Source organism: Microcebus murinus, chromosome 10 (assembly GCF_040939455.1).
Source record: "Microcebus murinus isolate Inina chromosome 10, M.murinus_Inina_mat1.0, whole genome shotgun sequence".
NCBI lineage: Eukaryota > Metazoa > Chordata > Mammalia > Primates > Cheirogaleidae > Microcebus > Microcebus murinus.
Genome location: NC_134113.1, coordinates 59,744,687 through 59,763,084, shown reverse-complemented (window position 1 = coordinate 59,763,084; position 18,398 = coordinate 59,744,687). Strand labels below are relative to the sequence as shown.

Here is an 18,398-nt window from a genome sequence, read left to right as displayed (position 1 = left end):
ATTTATTTTTAGCAACAGGAAGCACATACATTTAACCAATGACTTTTAGGACAATAAGCAAAAAAGAAAGCTATATTTCCATGTAGCTAGGGCAAGAACATCATTTATACAAATTAAATCGATATAAAATACATTATAAAGAGAACACACATACAAAAGTCATTAAGTTGGTCAGAGAGCAAAGATGTCACAGAGCACCACAGGGAGAGAACACTGGTGTGAATTCATTTCAGTTACAAAAGGATGTCCACAGTTTTTGTTACACGTTTACTGAGGTAAAGGCACGATCACTTCAACACAGTTAATGGGGAAGAATCCAGACTCCCCGTGTATCATTCCTTTATACCAGTTTTCGTCTATCTGATTGGTTAACGTAATGATGTTCTCTTCTTTAAATCCTAATTCTCCTTGGTTTTCTGGCTCAAAGTCATAGAGACCACGACAGCAGGGCTGGTCCATGGGAATGTTAGAACCTGACGTCTTTGCTGCTGCAGAGGTGGAGACTCCATTGAGTTCACTAGAGCCCCTTCTCACGGGCCTCGGCTTGTATTCTCGTCTGGGGATGCTGGATGCAGCCGGTATTCGTTTCTGTAGCCTACTCGGAAGCTCCTGCAGGATCTCCATGGTCTGTCTGTGATAGTCCAGTGCTGCTTCTATAAACACGGCCAACTGGCTGACGTGCTCTACATCATTTTCTGAAAAATTAAACATGCTTCTTTCAGCCAACTCCTTTGACTCTTCAAACTTTTCTAACGCTTGTCTGACTTCTTCATCCGGTCCCTTACTCGCTTCTTCTTATAATCGTAATCCAGGCGGCGGCCTTCCAGCTTTCTCAGGTGGTGCCCAATCTCTTTTACATCTTTATCTTGCAGTAACTGAAGTGGATCAATAAAAGTTTGCTTCACGTTAATATCACGAGTCTTTCACCTCAGCCATCAGCTTCAGGGTCTCACCAACTTCTATCAGTGCGTTGCCAAAGGTGGACTCTTCCCCCAGCCCCTCCCTGTACTTGACATGCAGTCCCCCAGCAAGCCTTCCGTCTGTGGGTACCCGGTGGTCGTCACCTGCCCTCGGATCTTCCACACAGTGTTCAGCATTCCTAGCTTAGCTCTGGATTTGCCTGAAGGTATTCGGTGGTTTTTGAGAGAATTTCTGCAATGGCTTTACTGGTAACATCTATTTTCCTTTCCATGTCCAGAAATGCGTCGTCAAGTTTTGTTCCTTCAGCACTACTTATTTTTTCACTAAATACCTTTTTTGGCTTCATCCTCTTTGAACTTTGAATGCCTCTTTGTATAACAATGATTCTGTGGTGTCATTTTCTGCTAAGTGCACCTTCGGATGTCGTCCGGGTTCTGCTATGCGAAGCCTCCTCACTCTGGGGACGCCGCGCACCCCTCAGGGTGGCCCCAGGGCCCCGCGTTGCCCGCAGGCCTCTGCTGTGCTACAGCTCCCGGAAGGGGCCCGTCAAAATTATATATTTTATATGCAGTTTTATTTATTTATTTATTTTTATTTTGGCATATTATGGGGGTACAGATTTTAAGGTTTCAATAAATGCCCTCCCCCCCTCCCCCCACAAGTCTGAGTCTCCAGCATGACCATCCCCAGATGGTGCGCATATCACTCGTTATGTATGTATATACCCGCCCCATTTAAATAAAAAGTGAGAGTGAGATTGTGGCAGAGGGTGCTTAGGGGTGTCCCCCTCAAATTACAGTACATTTAGATGACCTTTCATGTATAGATATGTACAAATAGGTTGTTGGTGACTATCAGATATTTATCACTCACATTAAAAAGCTACACTCCAGAATTGATGTTGAAACACTTCATAAAATATTAAGTAAAATAACAGATTATATTAGTTATTTTTTATACACACTTTCCTCAGAGGAAAGCATCATTCTAGAGTGCAAAATAGAAAAAGAAAAAAATATTTAAAAAAACTTACTTCTCTGATAATCGTGGCCTCAGATGTTTGCTGAACTCCAAAGTTGTCAGGAGTGAAAAAAATAATCCAGGAATATCTTACAGTGGGTGTAGGTAGATGGGCTCTGATGGCTCATTCTTATCAATCCACACTCATACTCAGAGCTTTGCAAATGCAGTTTTCACTAAATCTTCCACCATCCTCAGAAGGTGAAGATTTTCTCAGCAGAAATCCTGCCTCCACTGAGACTAGTAAATATTTTCTTTCCTCTTTGTAACTGTAAAGCAAATAGTTAAAATGGCAAGGAAACCATCTTTTACTGTTGTTGGAAAAATTGATCTTCTCTTTTCTGGCAGATGGATATATTTCTCACTTGCAAAATTGCCTTTAAAAAACTTAGGTCCAATTTTCAAATAAGTAGAATTAAAAAAATATGTCCTTGGTGACCCTATCTCAAACATTAGTAATAAATCCCTTGTGTAATTGACTTTGGGGGTAGGGCGTAGATCAGGCAGCGAGAGGAAAGTGTCCTCTGGGGCTTATTTAATCCACATTAGCATAAGAAGCAGGCTAGGTATGCCACAATAACTATCAGTTTACAAGGAAAAGGCACACTTTCTTTTTACAATTTCAACATCATTTTAGGTGTTTGTAAGATGATAAGGAATTCTTTTTCTGATTTATCAATCCTGTAAAATACAGAATTAATGGTTAAGTTAAATATAACTATTTAGATAATGAGAGAAAAAATCAGATAATATTTTCTGTTCTATATTCCAAATTTTTACTTTTCTTATAACAGTAGAAAAAGAAAAGTGATAACTATTAGTGATATTTTGTATAATAGAATAAACTTTCAGACTTTTATGATTTTTTGTTTTTATATTTATTGTTCTTATATTTATTTATGATATTCTATTTTTATATTTTAAAATTTATATTTTATTATTCATATAAATGAGTGTTTATATTTCATTTATGTTTATATTTTATTTTATATGTCACTTTTTAAGTGTTTTCTGTGTGCTTTGATTATAATATGTCTAGGTATGACTGTCTTTATATTTATTATGTTCGAGAGTTTATCAAGCTTTTTAAATTAATTAATTTTTATTTATTTATTTATTTATTTTAGCGTATTATGGAGGTATAAGTGTTAAGTTTACTTATATTGCCCATGCCCCCCTCCCACCTCAAGTAAGAGCTTCAAAAGCGTGTCCATCCCCCAAATGTTGCACATCTTACTCATTGTGGTTGTATATACCCATCCCCTCTCCCACCCTCCCGACACCCTATAAATGTTACTCCTATATGTCCACTTAGGTGTTGATCTATTAATACCAATTTGCTGGTGAGTACATGTGGTGCTGGATTTTCCATTCTTGAGATACTTCACTTAGTAGAATGGGTTCCAGCTGTATCCAGCAATATACAAGAATAGGGTAGATCAAACAGAAGAAAGAATCTCAGAGCTTGAAGATAATACCCTCCAACTAAATAAAACAATCACAGAGATAGAGCAAGGAAACAAGAGAAAAGAGCAAAGCCTACAGGAGATGTGGGATTATGTGAAGAAACCTAATGTGAGGGTCATATGGTTACCAGAAGGGGAAGAAGACAACACTCAAGGGTTGGACAAGCTATTTGCAGATATAATAGAGGAAAATTTCCCAGGCCTTGCTCAAAATCTTGATATACAAGTTCAAGAAGCTCAGTGCAAACAGGAAGATGTCAGGACATGCAGTCATCAGACTGACCAAAATATCAACTAAAGAGGCCCTTCTAAGAGCTATAAGATGAAAGAAGCAAGTAACATACAAGGGAAAGCTAATTCGAATAACACCAGACTTCTCTAATGAGACTTTACAAGAAAGGAGAAACTGGGGCCCCATTCTCACTCTTCTGAAACGAAACAATGCCCAGCCTAGAATTTTATTCCCTGCAAAACTAAGCTTCGTATATGAAGGAGAAATAAAGACATTCTCAGACAAGCAAAGTCTCAGAGAATTCCCAAGACAAGACCATTCCTAAAAGAAGTACTCAAAACAGTGTTACGCACGGAACACCATAATAAAAACTCACGAATTTAAAAACAACCAAAACCCAAAGATTAAAGGCCAGATAATACAATGGCTCAAGAGAGAAATCAAAGCAACAACATCCAACCCAACAGAATGAACAATAACCTACCTTACCTATCAGTTCTCTCAATAAATGTGAATGGCTTAAACTCTCCTCTCAAGAGACATAGGCTGGCTGAATGGATAAGAAAATACAGGCCAAGTATGTGCTGTCTTCAGGAAACACATCTAACCTGCAAGGATGCATATAGACTAAAAGTAAAAGGGTGGAGATTAGGATTCCTGGCAAGTGGAAGCCAAAAGAAGGCTGGCGTGGCAGTTCTAATTTCAGACGATTTTGTTTTTAAACCAACCAAAGTAGTGAAAGACAAAGAGGGTCATTATATAATGGTGAAGGGCACACTTCAACAAGAAGAGACAACAATTTTAAATATATATGCACCCAACTTACGTGCACCCAGATTCATAAAGCAGACCTTACTGGATCTAAGCAAATGGATTAATAGCAACTCCATAATCACAAGAGATTTCAACACCCCACTGACAGCACAAGACAGATCCTCCAAACAGAAAATTAATAAAGAAATAATGGACTTAAACAAAACTCTAGAACAATTGGGTCTGACTGACATTTACAGGACATTCTACCCCAAATCCACTGAATATACGTTCTTCTCATCAGCTCATGGGACATCCTCTAAGATTGACCATATCCTAGGACACTAAGTAAACCTCAAGAAATTAAAAAAAATAGAAATCATACCATGTATCTTCTCAGATCACAGTGGAATAAAACTAGAAATCAACCCTAACAGAAACTCACATTTCTACACAAAAACGTGGAAATCAACAACCTCCTACTAAATGATTACTTCATAAATGAAGAAATCAAGATGGAAAAAAAAATTCTATGAAGAAAATGACAATGGAGAGACAAATTATCAAATCCTCTGGGACACAGCTAAAGCAGTTCTGAGATGATAGTTTATCTTCATAAATGCCTATAACCAAAAGTCAAAGAGATCACAAATAGACAATCTAATGAAACTACTCAAAGAGCTGGAAAAAGAAGAACAGACCAACCCCAAACCCAGCAGAAGAAGTGAAATCAACAAGATCAAATCAGAACTAAACGAAATTGAAAAGAGGGAAGCTATTCAGGAGATTAATAAATCAAAAAGTTGGTTCCTTGAAAAAATAAACAAAATTGACATGCCATTGGCTAAGCCTTCAGGCACCACAAATAACATTAGCAAGGGTCAAAGTTCTGTTCTCTGCTTCCGGGAAAATCTGTCAGGGAGGGGCACTTGCTGGTGGTGGCCATCCCTGGGCTGGTGTCCGCAGATCTCTCCACCTGCTGGGGAGCCCACCAGCAGTCCAAGATGCAATGGAGGGGAAAGTTAACCTCTCCACCTACCCTTTCCACTGGTCTCCAGGGTGCTCCAGAGGTCTCTGCTTCCAGTTCTCCTCCGCAACCTCCTCCCGTGGAGTCTCCCGTGGTCTCAGGAACCCCTCCTTCCGACCCTCGTCCAATGTATGCTCGTCCACTTCCTTCTTTCTTCTAATTTCTCCTAGAATCTGTCTTTTCTGCAGAGACACTCTGCTTGGCGGTGCTTCTCATCGACATCTTGATTCAGTTTGGTGTCCCTTTTCTTGTTGTTACAGCATTCTAATCTCTGCCTTCCTTATCACATGGCCATCTTCTCGCTCTGTGTCTGTTTCTACCTCACCTTTCCACTGCATGTGTCTGTGTCCTTTTTAAAAGGACACAAGTCATTTTGGATTAGAGCCCATCGTAATGACCTTATGTTAACTTGGTTACACCTGCAAGAACCCTGCTTCCAAATAATGTTACATTTTGTGTGGTTCTGATGGTTAAAACTTCAACTTACCTTTTATTGGGGGACACAATTCAACCCTTAACAGGTGCATAAACCTATAGCATTATTATGGCTTCTTAATGAATTGGTATTTTAATCATTATAAAGTCTTACTTAATCCTTGGTAGTTTTCTTTGATCTGTAGCAGACTTTGTGTAATGTTACTATAGCCCTCGAACTTTCTTTTGGTAAGTATTTGCATGGTTTATCTTTTTCTATCCTTTCACTACCTATATCTTATTATTTTTGATGTAATATTTTGCAGATAGCATATATTTAAATAATGTTTAAAAATCAATTTTGACCACTCTGCCTTTTTCTAGGGACTGTTTAGATCATTTACATGTAGCATAATTATTAATATGGTTTTATTATTTGTTATTTTGTTTGTTCTATCTGTTTTACATTCTCACTTTTCCCATTTTCTATGTTCTTTTGGTTATTTGACCACATTTTAGTACTCCATTTGCTTATCTATTATGCTTTTTAATATGTCTTTTATATAAGATTTTTAGTAATGCTCTATTCTAGGAATAAAAATACATTTTCAGTCTCTCAAATAAATACTCTTCACTTCAAGTGGAATGTAGAATTCTGGTTCCAATTAATATCTTTGTTTCTTCCCCATTATATAGTAGTTGTCTTATATATTAAATCTAAATACACTGAGAACATGAGATGTCATAATTTTTGCTTTTAGCTATCAAACATGTTTTTAAAACTTATGAGTTTATGAATAGTTTACTATAGTTACAGAGGTATTTACCAGTTTTGTCACTCTTCATTCCTGTTTTTGCATGTTATCTTCTGGTATCATTTCCTGTTATTTCAAACAATTTTCTATAGTGGTTCTTTTAGAGCAATATTTTTGGCAGTGAATTCTTTTGATTTTCCTTCATTTGAGAATATTTTCTTTTTCTCCTTCATTCCTGAGGGATATTTTTTCTGGATGTAAACTTTGGGGTTGATATTTATTTATTTATTTATTTATTTATTTATTTATTTATTTATTTATGTACTTTAAAAATATTATGCCTCATCCTTCAGCCCCCATCTTTCTGATTTGAAATCTGCACTTATTTGAACCATTTCTTTCTCATAGGCAATGGGTCATTTTTCTCTTCTTTTTCATCTGCTTTTAAGATGTTTTATTTTTCTTTAATTTTTAACAGTGTGATTATAATATCTCTAGCGAGGTATTTCTTTAGATTTTTTAGAATTTTTTATTCTGTAAATTATTTTTTCCTAAATTTGGAACTTTTAAATCATTATTTATGGAAATGCACTTCTATGCTATACTCTTTCTTATATCCTTCTTGAAACCCACATACACAAATATTAGACCTTTTGTTAGTGTCCCACAGGTCCCTAAGGATCTGTTTTTTTTTGTTTTTTTTTTGAGACAGAGTCTCGCTTTGTTGCCCAGGCTAGAGTGAGTGCCATGGCATCAGCCTAGCTCATAGCAACCTCAAACTCCTGGCTCAAGCAATCCTCCTGCCTCAGCCTCCCGAGTAGCTGGGACTACAGGCATTCGCCACCATGCCCGGCTAATTTTTTGTATATATATTAGTTGGCCAATTAATTTCTTTCTATTTTATAGTAGAGATGGGGTCTCGCTCTTGCTCAGGCTGGTTTCGAACTCCTGACCTCGAGCAATCCGCCCGCCTCGGCCTCCCAGAGAGCTAGGATTACAGGCGTGAGCCACCGCGCCCGGCCAGGATCTGTTTTTGTTTTTCATTTTTCTTGTCTCTGTTGTTCATATTGAATAATTTCTAATGATATATATTTAATTTCACTAACTGTTTCCTCTGATATCATCATTTTGCTTTTTAACTCATTCTCTTTTCTTCCCCCCATATTAGTGTATCTTTTAGTTCTAAAAGTTTCATTTGGCTTTTTTTTATATCTCTACTTCTTTGCTGAATTTTTATGTCTTTCCATGGGTTTCATGAGTTTCACAATTGCTTATTGGAATATTTTTATATTAACTATTTTAAATCCTTTGCCAGATAATTCAAACATCTGTGTTATTTTGGTATTAGTGTTTATAGAGTGTTTTTTTCCCATGTGAGTGCAGATTTTCCTGGTTCTTTATATGGTATGTAATTTTGGATTATATTCAGGATATATTCATTCATATATGATATATTCATTGATGAATATAATATAGCAATATAAGTTAGAAGATTTACTAATTTGACATAGATGAACCTTAAAAATAACATAGTACTTGAAAAAGAACACGTAAAGCATAATTATACAAGTAGTGTGATCTAAAAGGAATATCCAGGGAGCAGCTGTGGTGCTAGCATTGTATTATATCTTAGCTTGAGTGGTAATTATTTATGTTTTTACTAATACATTAGGCATTTATATTTTATACATGTGTGTATAAATGCTTTTGCGTATGTCTTTGATTTAAAAGAAAAAAAAGTAAAGTTATTCGTGCATTTCAAAATGTCTTTTTGGAGATCAGGGATAAGGTTAACTTAAAGTTAGTATCAGAGTGGTGATAATAAAAGGCATGGTGACAACAGAGTTTACCTGAAAAAAGAGTATTAAAGATATAACTGTAGGGTACCTGTGGAAACTATAGAAACAACCCCATATAAGGTATAAATGAATGAAGACGGTGAAGAAGCATCCTAAAGAGAAGAGAATCCAGGAACATGTGGTATTATGAAAACCATAGAATGTACTTCATGAATGCACATTAACAAAGTCATTTCTCATAGGAATATGAGTTATAGCTGAGACTTTGTTTTGAATTAACTGCATTGGATAGTTAATGACACTATGAATCCCCAAATGACTCATGCATTGGTTAATTTGATTTCCATGGTTTATTCCTATATCATTTGTAGCTATAATCTATAATATACCCTTGTTCCAAGCTTTTAGAAGTTTGTCCGGGAATACCCTCTAGGTATTGGCACTTCTACTGTCTTTATATGAATCAGGGAGTGGCAGAACATATACTTGAGGGTTAAGGATGTGTTAGCTACAAGACCACAATCTATTTTCTCCCTTTCTTACTCATATCTGCGAAAGAAAGGAAGACATTGGGTAAAATTCATTTATAAATATTTTAATTAATGACAAACCTCCTGAGGAACATACTGAAGCAAGGGACCTTATCAATGGGATTTACATAGCAGGATTATTTAGTCTGTCAAGATTGTGTATTGTTCACAAACCTAGAATATTGGATTTAAGTGTTGTAGGCTTTCTGGGAAATGCTTTGTAAGGTATGTAACTAACAGAGCATAGAAATTAGATGTTCTATAACTGAAGTGGCTCTTCTTTTTAAACAATGCTCGACATGCATCACTTAAATCTTTCTTGTTAAATCCAAACCATATCATAGTCTACGTAGAAAATGATGGACATTTTATGAGAGCTACCCTTGTGAATCTTGAACCTTTCCAATAAAAGTATGCATGATCTGCAACTTGCTATCACCAGTATCTTTGGAAACTGGCTTATAATTCATGTTGAGTCTGATTTACCATGCAATATTTTGGGTGTATAAAATATTTTTGTGATCAGAATGGTGGTTTACACCCATGAATCATAATGGCTAGTGTGGTTTTGGCAAAGAAAGAGAGAATAGGAGAGAAAGGGATGAAAACACATAAAAAGCATTAAATGTCAGGATGGGTGGTATCAAATCATCCTTGGTATGAAAACAGGAGTTTGAGGGTACAAGGTTCATCAACGGAACTTCAATTAAACACCTAGAGACCTAGAGGAACTAAGTAGAAAGACAGAGACAAGAATGAACATGGAAATTAGCAGACTATTCTATTCCTTCATATGAAGAAGGAAGCTTGAGTAATAAGAGAAAAAGAAGACAAGATTTCCATTGTTGGAAAGTCTTCACATGCTTACCTGACCACCTGGGCAGAAATTCTATCATTTTCAAATTTTTTTCCATACTAGCAAAATACTTTTATTATTTTTATAGTGATGAAATAAGGAAAGTAAAGATTTCTCTTTGGGGTACACCAGAGTTAAGGAAAGTAGAAGGAAAGGGGGATTAATAGGATTTGTATGCAGTTTTGATGACAAAGTTAACAATATCAACTGTGTGCCATAAAACTCAATATATTATAGTTCCCCAAAAACACATACATAAAAGATCATAGTTTTAAAATCTATAAAAGCGAAAATATACAGTTAGAAGCCCTAACACTTATTCCATCTTTAATAAAAAATTGTCAATGTTTATATACACAAAGCAAATGTGTGTAATAAAAACCCAAGCTCAGTTTTCTTCTAAGTCATAGCTTCTGGACAATGGAGCTGTTTGTGGAAGCAGAGTTGTGTCCTCCCCTGACTCCCAAAGGCCAGATTCATAAATAAAGTCACAGGCATCTCTCTGGGGGAACTCCAAGAATCACATTTTATGTCTATGACACTGCAGCAAGTGAGGAGCCGCAGGCTGTATCACTCCCAAATTAACTCAGATGAACTCAGTTGAAATCACTGTTTAACCTGAGTAACGGTACAAATAGCTGGAGGCAAAGGTATGCTGTTCAAGAACTAGAACATTTTACAGAAAAACAGCAGCAAAACTTAATGAATCTTAACTAGCATTACTATTTTTTATTCTTGGAATAAGTAATAAGGGAGAACTTCATTAATTGTAGGTACTGCTGAATAGAAGGAATAATTTAGATCGATGACCTAAGTGACTGAAAACTCTTGTGAGGAGATGCTGCTGAAGTGATATCAGTGGCCTTACTTCAATCAGTAAAGGTTGAAGTCAGGCTCACTTTGCGAGGAATAATTTTTCTATCCCCTTCTTGACCCATAATTGAGACAATTCTTTTTATATGAGGGTATCACAAATGCAAGCAACCCTAGAAAGAACTTATGATGATGACAAGAAAGACAAACAATTTAATATTGTTAATATAGACCATGGAGTATATTGTATTAATAATAGATGAGGCCAATTTTGGGTACCTCTTATCACTTTATTTTCAGAAGGCATAAAAGATATTCAGAAGGTTGTACCTGAATTGCTATGCATGGGGTTGCATGATGAAAAAAAAAGATTTATGTGATACAAAAGAGAGGTCAGTTACAGGGAAGAAATGAAAAGACAGGGCTAGAAGTAATAATTACATAAATAGCTGAGATGTTTGGACAGTTCTTTGAGGAACAGTATACTAAAAATAGAAATTGCAGGATAACCCTGAAGAATTAATAGTGAAATATCAATTTTAGGGTTTTGAGGCAGTTTAATATCCTCTGCACATCTAAAAATATTCATTCAGATTCATTCAATTAACTTAGCCTATAAAAATCCAAATCTAGTAGAGGATGGTGATTTAGAGTGACCCAATTTTGAACAGGGTGCTAAATTTACTCTTTCAATTAAACTTATGGAATCTGAAAGAGATTCATTGAGGGACCAACATTTATATGCCCACAACTTTGTAGGATTTCTTGAAAATATTCAGAAAAAGTTACATATTAGCTGCTATCAATGTGCAAAATGGGACAAGGAAAGAAAATTATATATATATATATATATTCCATAATGCCTTAAATGAGTAGACTCATTAAAAATGGTAATTAATACACTAGTTATTCAAAAGATATGATTGATAAACACTGAAAGCCTAGAATTTTATTTAGATAATTGCCTCCTCACAGTGTGTAGAGAGCAAGGAAGACAAATATCTTACTGGAAACGTTTATAGGACCCGGAAATGTGACTGAAGGTTGGGTGGTATTGCAATTTCACAACTTTGTATATATTATTTTTAGTTTTCTTTTTCTCATGTGATTGTCTTTGGCCATATTTGAATTTGTGAGTGTCTGAGGAGGGGGATACCAATAGTTAAGGCATAATATCCATACCTTTACATTTATCTGCTTGCATTTTTAGTGATACTTTAGGGTGGGCTGTAATTTCACCCGTGTAGCCAATTTGGAGCTAAGTGTGAATGTGGCCCTTTTCGAAATGGCAAGGGAAGTTCTGTGATACATCACATATCAACTCTGGTGACAACTGCCTGGAGGGGGGACAGAGGAGGATGACCAAGCCTACTGTGACTGCCTGTCCTCTGGATGACAACTATAGCTGAGATGGAAAACCAGGCCATGAAATGTGGAAATGATCAAAATGGGCAGTAAATGGAAACAGGGGGAGGTCATGGAAACTGAGAGAATACTCTTGAGTGGTTCACAACGACTGAGGAATATTTCCAAGAGAGGACCTCAGAGGAAGAGAATAACTTAAATCTGATGCTGACTAAGGGTTGTTAATGGCCTGCAAATTCCACTGATAATTTGGAAAAGACATGATGTAATATCCCTTCTCCCCACAACTTGCAGCCAGAGGCATCATTCTATTCACTTCATGGTCATTAAATATATTTATCACTCTAGTTATTTCTCAGATGACATTTTAGCATAGATATTAATGGATCATTTTAGGGCAGGGACTGCTGAACAACTACGCTTCCTTTTATAGCTGAAAATAAGGATGATGCTGACAAGACATCTATCTGGGTATGATGGGAAGCAAAAGACTGCTATCAAATGTGAATATGGATGAAATAACTTTAAGTAAAACCAAGGAACTTTTTCAGACTGAAGAGAAGTAAATTTGGGTTTGGTAATACAGATTAGTAATGATGATGACCCTTTGTGGGTATGAAATGGCCTTAGGTGAGAAACATTATGGCATCTACAAACTAAGTTGTATTTAAGAATACAATATAATCAATTGACAGTTTCCTAGGGTGCTGCACAACTTGGAAGTTTGTATGACATGTTTCAATTGCATTCATCTTACCATTCAATTGGAAGGAAAATATGTAATAGCTTGATAAGCAGACTCCATTTTGCCAGATATTCTTTGGAAATATTAAGAGGAAATCTTGTAGAACCACCTCAAGTAGAAATAACATTTCTGTAGGCTCATTTGTCATGAGAAAAAGACTTGCCAAAACAAGTAGAGGTATTAAGGAGGCTCTCTTTTAGAAAACTGACAACTTCTGGCTATCAACTTAGGAGGAAATGAAATCATTTGTAAACGGACTTATCAAATAATGGCACAATGGGATACCATATTTGTTAACATATTGTTGTTGGAGAGAGAGCTTGTATCCTCACCAAGAAAGGACTATTGAATATTATTATCATTTAGAATCTGGTGTTGTTAAAGGTCTGTGGCCAAGAGTACCACCAGCCGAGGAAGGAGAGATGGGGGTGCACATCTATTCATATGGCAAGCCTAAATTGTAGCAGAACATCACTGAGAAGTTGGGCTTTATCACTGGTCTCCAACAGTGGTTGGGTGACTATGAAGGAAGCATATCTTTATTGCAGTACAACTGGTTGACAATGGACAAAATAGGGAAGAAATACTGTGTTGTTCCTATTAAGAGAGAAGATAGTATTGGCATACATTGAAATCAGTTTCTGTATAGAGCTGTAATGATATCTGAGACATGGTTATATCTGCAAATCAGATAAAACTCAACATTTATTGAAAAATGTCCTCAAAAGTCACCACCCTAGTTACTGGGAATATGTGGTACAAGAGAAAATGTCATAATTTTATGTGGCTTTTGTTCATTACAGAATTGAGTTTTTAGGAAATTTATTTTCATCATCTTTTAATATGAATGCATACTAATTATGTAGGCTAACTATTGTATCAAGAGGCCAAGAATGTGTATAATGGTAGATGCATGTTTTTCATGCATGCCTGATGGTTTCTGCCACCTACAATGTGGTTTCAGAGGTTACTCTGAGAATTAGCGTCCAACTGGCAAGAGAGAAAAGAGCATGAAAGTTCCCTCACATTCCCTCAATAACTTGAACATTTTTGATTTATTTGATTCCAATTTTATGTGCTGGAACTCCCAAACAAATTTATCAGATTTGCCTGTTTCTTTAATTCTTTTATTTTTTTAGCTTCATGGTGGCTAATTTATGTTTATCTGAAATAAAGGCTTGCTAGGAACTCATAATATGATCTATGCATAGGCCTGGATCTTTTTAATTGGGAAGTCATAATTATTTTTTTTTCTTAAAGTCTTTTCAATCTTATTTATTCATTTTATTCTTAATGGTTAGGGTTTGGAAGCAGTTGGATTTTCCAAGTTTGCTAAATCACACTTTTTTGCAACCTCTTTAATCCCTTTAATTCTTGCTCTCAAATCAGCTAATTCTATCTCAAGCTTACGTCTCTATTCAGACATATCTTTCTAAAAAGTACCAAATGATAGCCAACCCACACAACTTCCAACTACTTCCCCTGTGCCATTATCTCAGTAGAGCCTTAGTGTGCCTTCCAAATCAGACACATGTCTTACCAAATATTTTTCTACTACATTACATGAATTTTCACGTATCCAGTCTTTTCTCAGTTTCTCACTGCTTGCAAATGTCATATATCTTAGGTTTTTGTTATAATAGCTGACTACTCTAAAATAGATCCTGTAGACAATGGTTCAAACAGAGCCTAAATTTATTTCTTGCTCACATAAATGGTTTCTGAAGATTTCAATTTGGTGGTGATTTGGGAGGTCTTCCCATAGGATTTAGAGAAACAGGCTTTCACAAGGTCATTCATCATTAACATGAAACTTACGAAATCACTTAAGCATAAACATTTGTCTGATAGCTGAGGAAATGGCATAGCGGATCACATATTGGATATTTTTATAGGCCAGGTCTAGAAAGGGTGTGCGTACTTCCACATCTATTTATTAGCTATAAATGATAGTCACACCTAACACTGTGGAAAAGGTTGTGGGAGATATGGTCTACTGTGTTTCAAGGAATAAACAGCCAAACAGGAATTTTAGCTAGATTGTAAGAGCATGTATCCTCAAAGAATTTGATTTTAATGGAGATAAAGAATGAAATAGTCAGGGTTCACAATAAGTAAGTTTAAAGAGAAAGTATGAATATTGAGATGACTAGAGAATACATTATATAGACAAATAGTGTCCAAAGCTTTAGGTTTTGTGCCCATTTATTTTTCCTTTTAGTTAGATCCATCAACTCGTTTTCCTTTACCTTTTTGATAGAACTGCAATTTTTTTAATTGAGTTATTGAGAGCTTGCTTCACTTGCTTGTTTCTTAGTGTATAAATAAAAGGATTCAACATGGGTGAAATAGAAGTAATAAGGAGTGAAATCCCTTTATTAATAGCCACCTCGTCCTTGGCTGAAGGTTTTACATAAATGAAGATGCAGCTTCCATAAGTAATGGAAACAACAATCATATGGGAAGAACAAGTGGAAAAGGCTTTTTTCCTTTGCTGGGCAGAGGGGATTCTTAGAATGGTTCTGATGATGTAAATGTAGGAAAGAACTACACACACGAGAGTGATGATGAATGTCAACACAGCACAAACTATCACCATCTGTTCTATCAACCATGTGTCTGAGCAAGAGATCTTTAGGATAGGAGATGCATCACAGCAAAAATGATCAATGATATTTGAGTCACAGAATTCCAGGCCCAAACCTAAACTAATTGGTGGGAGAATGATGACCAGTGCTGCTACCCAACAGAAAAGGATAAATTTCTTGCAGACTCTGCTATTCATGATGGTCATGTAATGCAGTGGTTTACAGATGGCCACATAGCGATCATAGGACATGGTGGCCAGAAGAAAAAATTCTGTTACTGCAAATAGGTCTGTAAACAACAGTTGACTGACACAAGCGTCATAGGTAATGGACTTGTTCCCAGATGATATGCTGTACAAGAATCTGGGGACGCAAGCAGTTGTGAATGAAATTTCTAAGAAGGAGAAATTTTGGAGAAAAAGATACATGGGCGTTTTAAGGTGGGAATCAATCAGAGTGAGGGTGATGATGGTTAAGTTTCCAGATATACTCAACATGTAAGAAACAAACAAAAAGATAAAAAGCAGAATTTGTAGCTGAATGTCATCTGTCAGTCCCAGCAAGATGAATGTTGTTACTGTTGTTTGGTTTCTCATCCTTGATTATTGTCTCCTGCCCAATCTGTTTGAAACAATGAGAAAGACTTTATATGAGGAACTCCAGAGTACTAGCCAGGTTCTAATCTCAGGAGAAGTAAACTTGAGAGTGATTCTTATACACTTGGTTCATGGAGAAGCAAGCACATGACACATACTCATGTTTGATAACCTCCTCTTTGTGTCACACAAAATGACTACTCATATCGAATCACATATTTCATACTGCTGTCTCATGAATCAACAACCTAGCTATAATCAGTGTAAATTCAAACATATTCTGTGATAAACAGCATTGGGGGAAAAGTCTCCTTTCAATAAGTTGCTGTTAAATCACAATTCTGCCTTCCTTAACTTCTTATTCCCAGGCATGCTTTTAGTAGACAAGTGCTAAAATAAACTAACAGTGGTTTTTGTTAAGAAAATTCAAACATTAAAGTTCACATGTGTATTATTAATTAAACCGACAATGAATACTTATCACACAGCCTCAGCCCAACTTCTCTGAGGGGTGTTTAAAACATTTTAGTGGTGTATTTCCTAAAGACTCATTTCAATGTGTTCCAGTCCATACTTTTCCAGGTAAAGAATGCCTCAAATGTATTTTATATTTGTAATATTTATCCTTGGCTATATTTTCCTCCTAATGTTTGAATAGAATATCTACGTTATTTATTTTTATGCTTCCTAGGATACATCATGCTAAAAAGAATTTCTCCCCTATTTTACAAGTGGAAGTCTGGAATTTTATCATCTGGTTAATTACTTTCCTTTTAGATTTCTTTAGTAGTAAAAACCTAGTGCCCTCTAGCTAGCTGCTATACTTTCATAGTCTCTGGATCTTGAGGATTCTCTTCCTTTGTTTCCACCAAATGGTTTTCCATAAGAGCAGATTTTTAATAGTAAGATTCTAAAATGAATTTCCCTTATTTCTTTTTAAACACATTTGACAGTGGCATATTTCCACTTGCTTTATGTATTCTACAGTGGCAGTTTTGATTCAAAGTTTATTACAGAGAAATAGGAGCAAATTTGAAGTATGTTTATAGAGCTGAAGGGCCACAGCCCTGAAATTTTCTGTTTTTGGTCAGTCAGGTTTCAGTTTGAAATACACTCAGTCCACCTTATTATAAACTATAATGACATTTTGTAATATCAGGTTTAACAAAGCTAAGTCTCTTCTTAGATGTACTTCTGCTTTTCACTTCCTTTTAAAATTCCATCTACCTTATAATTGTCTCCACTTTCCTATTTCCCACTTATACATCTACTCATCTGATTTAGGACCATGTAAGCTACTCTGGAAAGGTCACCACCAGCCTCCTTGCCTCAGTCATTAAGCACAATGTAGTCTTCATTCAACTCAAACTCTCTGCTGTGAGAATGTGGACTGTCAACTTCCTAAAGTCTTTGCAGCTTAATTTCCACTATCTCACATTTTCTTGAATTTCTTATTACCACTTTGCTGTTTTCCATTCTTCTTCATGGCTCATTTTCCTTTTCTAATCTCTATGGTTGCTGGTGCACCTGAGATCTGTTATCTAGGCAACACTTTCACTCTATCTAGGAGATTCTCATAAATAAGGTGACTAGAAACAGGCTGATGATCCTCAAATTTATATCTGTAGGAAAATACATGTTACAGTTTTCTGACTTCAACGTTCAACTTATTCTTGGGTTTCTAGACTTGGAGGGTCTGAATTCAGGCTTGTCCTTTCCTATCTGAATGTCCTTAAACACTTTGCCTAACTTCTTTATCTTGTGCTTCTTTCTTATGCAAAATTCAGATAAAAATTGTATGCATAATTTTTTATACTGGTAAGTTTAGATAATATAGATATCTGTGACTACATCTGGAACATGGTGAACACTTATTACATTTATAGTGAACATTTTTATTTTGTTATCCTATTGTCTCTTACTGATAGCCCTCTAGATGTGCATATGTTAATATTTTAAATGAGGAACTATGTGTTTCTTTCCCTGTTCTCTCCTAGGAAAATTTTTACTTATGTTTCTTTTTTCTCATTTTTAGTTTATCCATAAGTCTTGTCATCTCTGTATCCATAATATCTTGTTAATTTGTTGCTTGTCTTCACGTACACACAACACTTATCTTACTCTGGTGTCTTTATCTCATAGCTGAAATATTATAAAAGCATATTAATATTTGCTTAACATTTTTGCTCCCTCAATTCAATCTTTTAAAATAAATGCAATCAGAATCATTAGTGTTAAGATTATTGTTAATCCCAATAAGAATAATTTTTCCTATTTGTTATGGAAAAATTTTGATCTATTATTAACTTTCTTTCCATACTCAGCATTTCCTTGAAACCTTTGATTCACTACTTATTGACACAGAAGTTATTTCATTTTGGCTTTAGATAAGAACGGTAAAGAGGAGAAGAAGGAACACTTACATGGGTTTTGAGTTGCACATGCATCAAACATTGAGATTAATAAAATATTTTCAGGCAATAATATTTTTATGCAGAGGAATAAGTTATAGACTGGG

The 18,398-nt window shown here is 35.7% G+C and overlaps 1 protein-coding gene and 1 pseudogene across 1 annotated transcript; both read right to left on the bottom strand.

The window, feature by feature from the left end:
- Positions 1-206: 206 nt before the first annotated feature.
- LOC105864751 (endophilin-A3 pseudogene) lies at positions 207-1,248 on the bottom strand (annotated as a pseudogene).
- A 13,693-nt stretch (positions 1,249-14,941) lies between these two features.
- On the bottom strand, positions 14,942-15,880 carry LOC105865685 (olfactory receptor 6C2-like). The gene has a single exon (XM_020287428.2). The coding sequence runs from the start codon at positions 15,878-15,880 to the stop codon at positions 14,942-14,944; it is 939 nt and encodes a 312-aa protein (XP_020143017.2).
- Between the last annotated feature and the right edge of the window lie 2,518 nt (positions 15,881-18,398).

What these genes read in the sequence shown, in the direction of transcription:
- LOC105865685 (XM_020287428.2), bottom strand. Translation starts at nt 15,880, where the DNA reads ATGAGAAACCAAACAACAGTAACAACATTCATCTTGCTGGGACTGACA.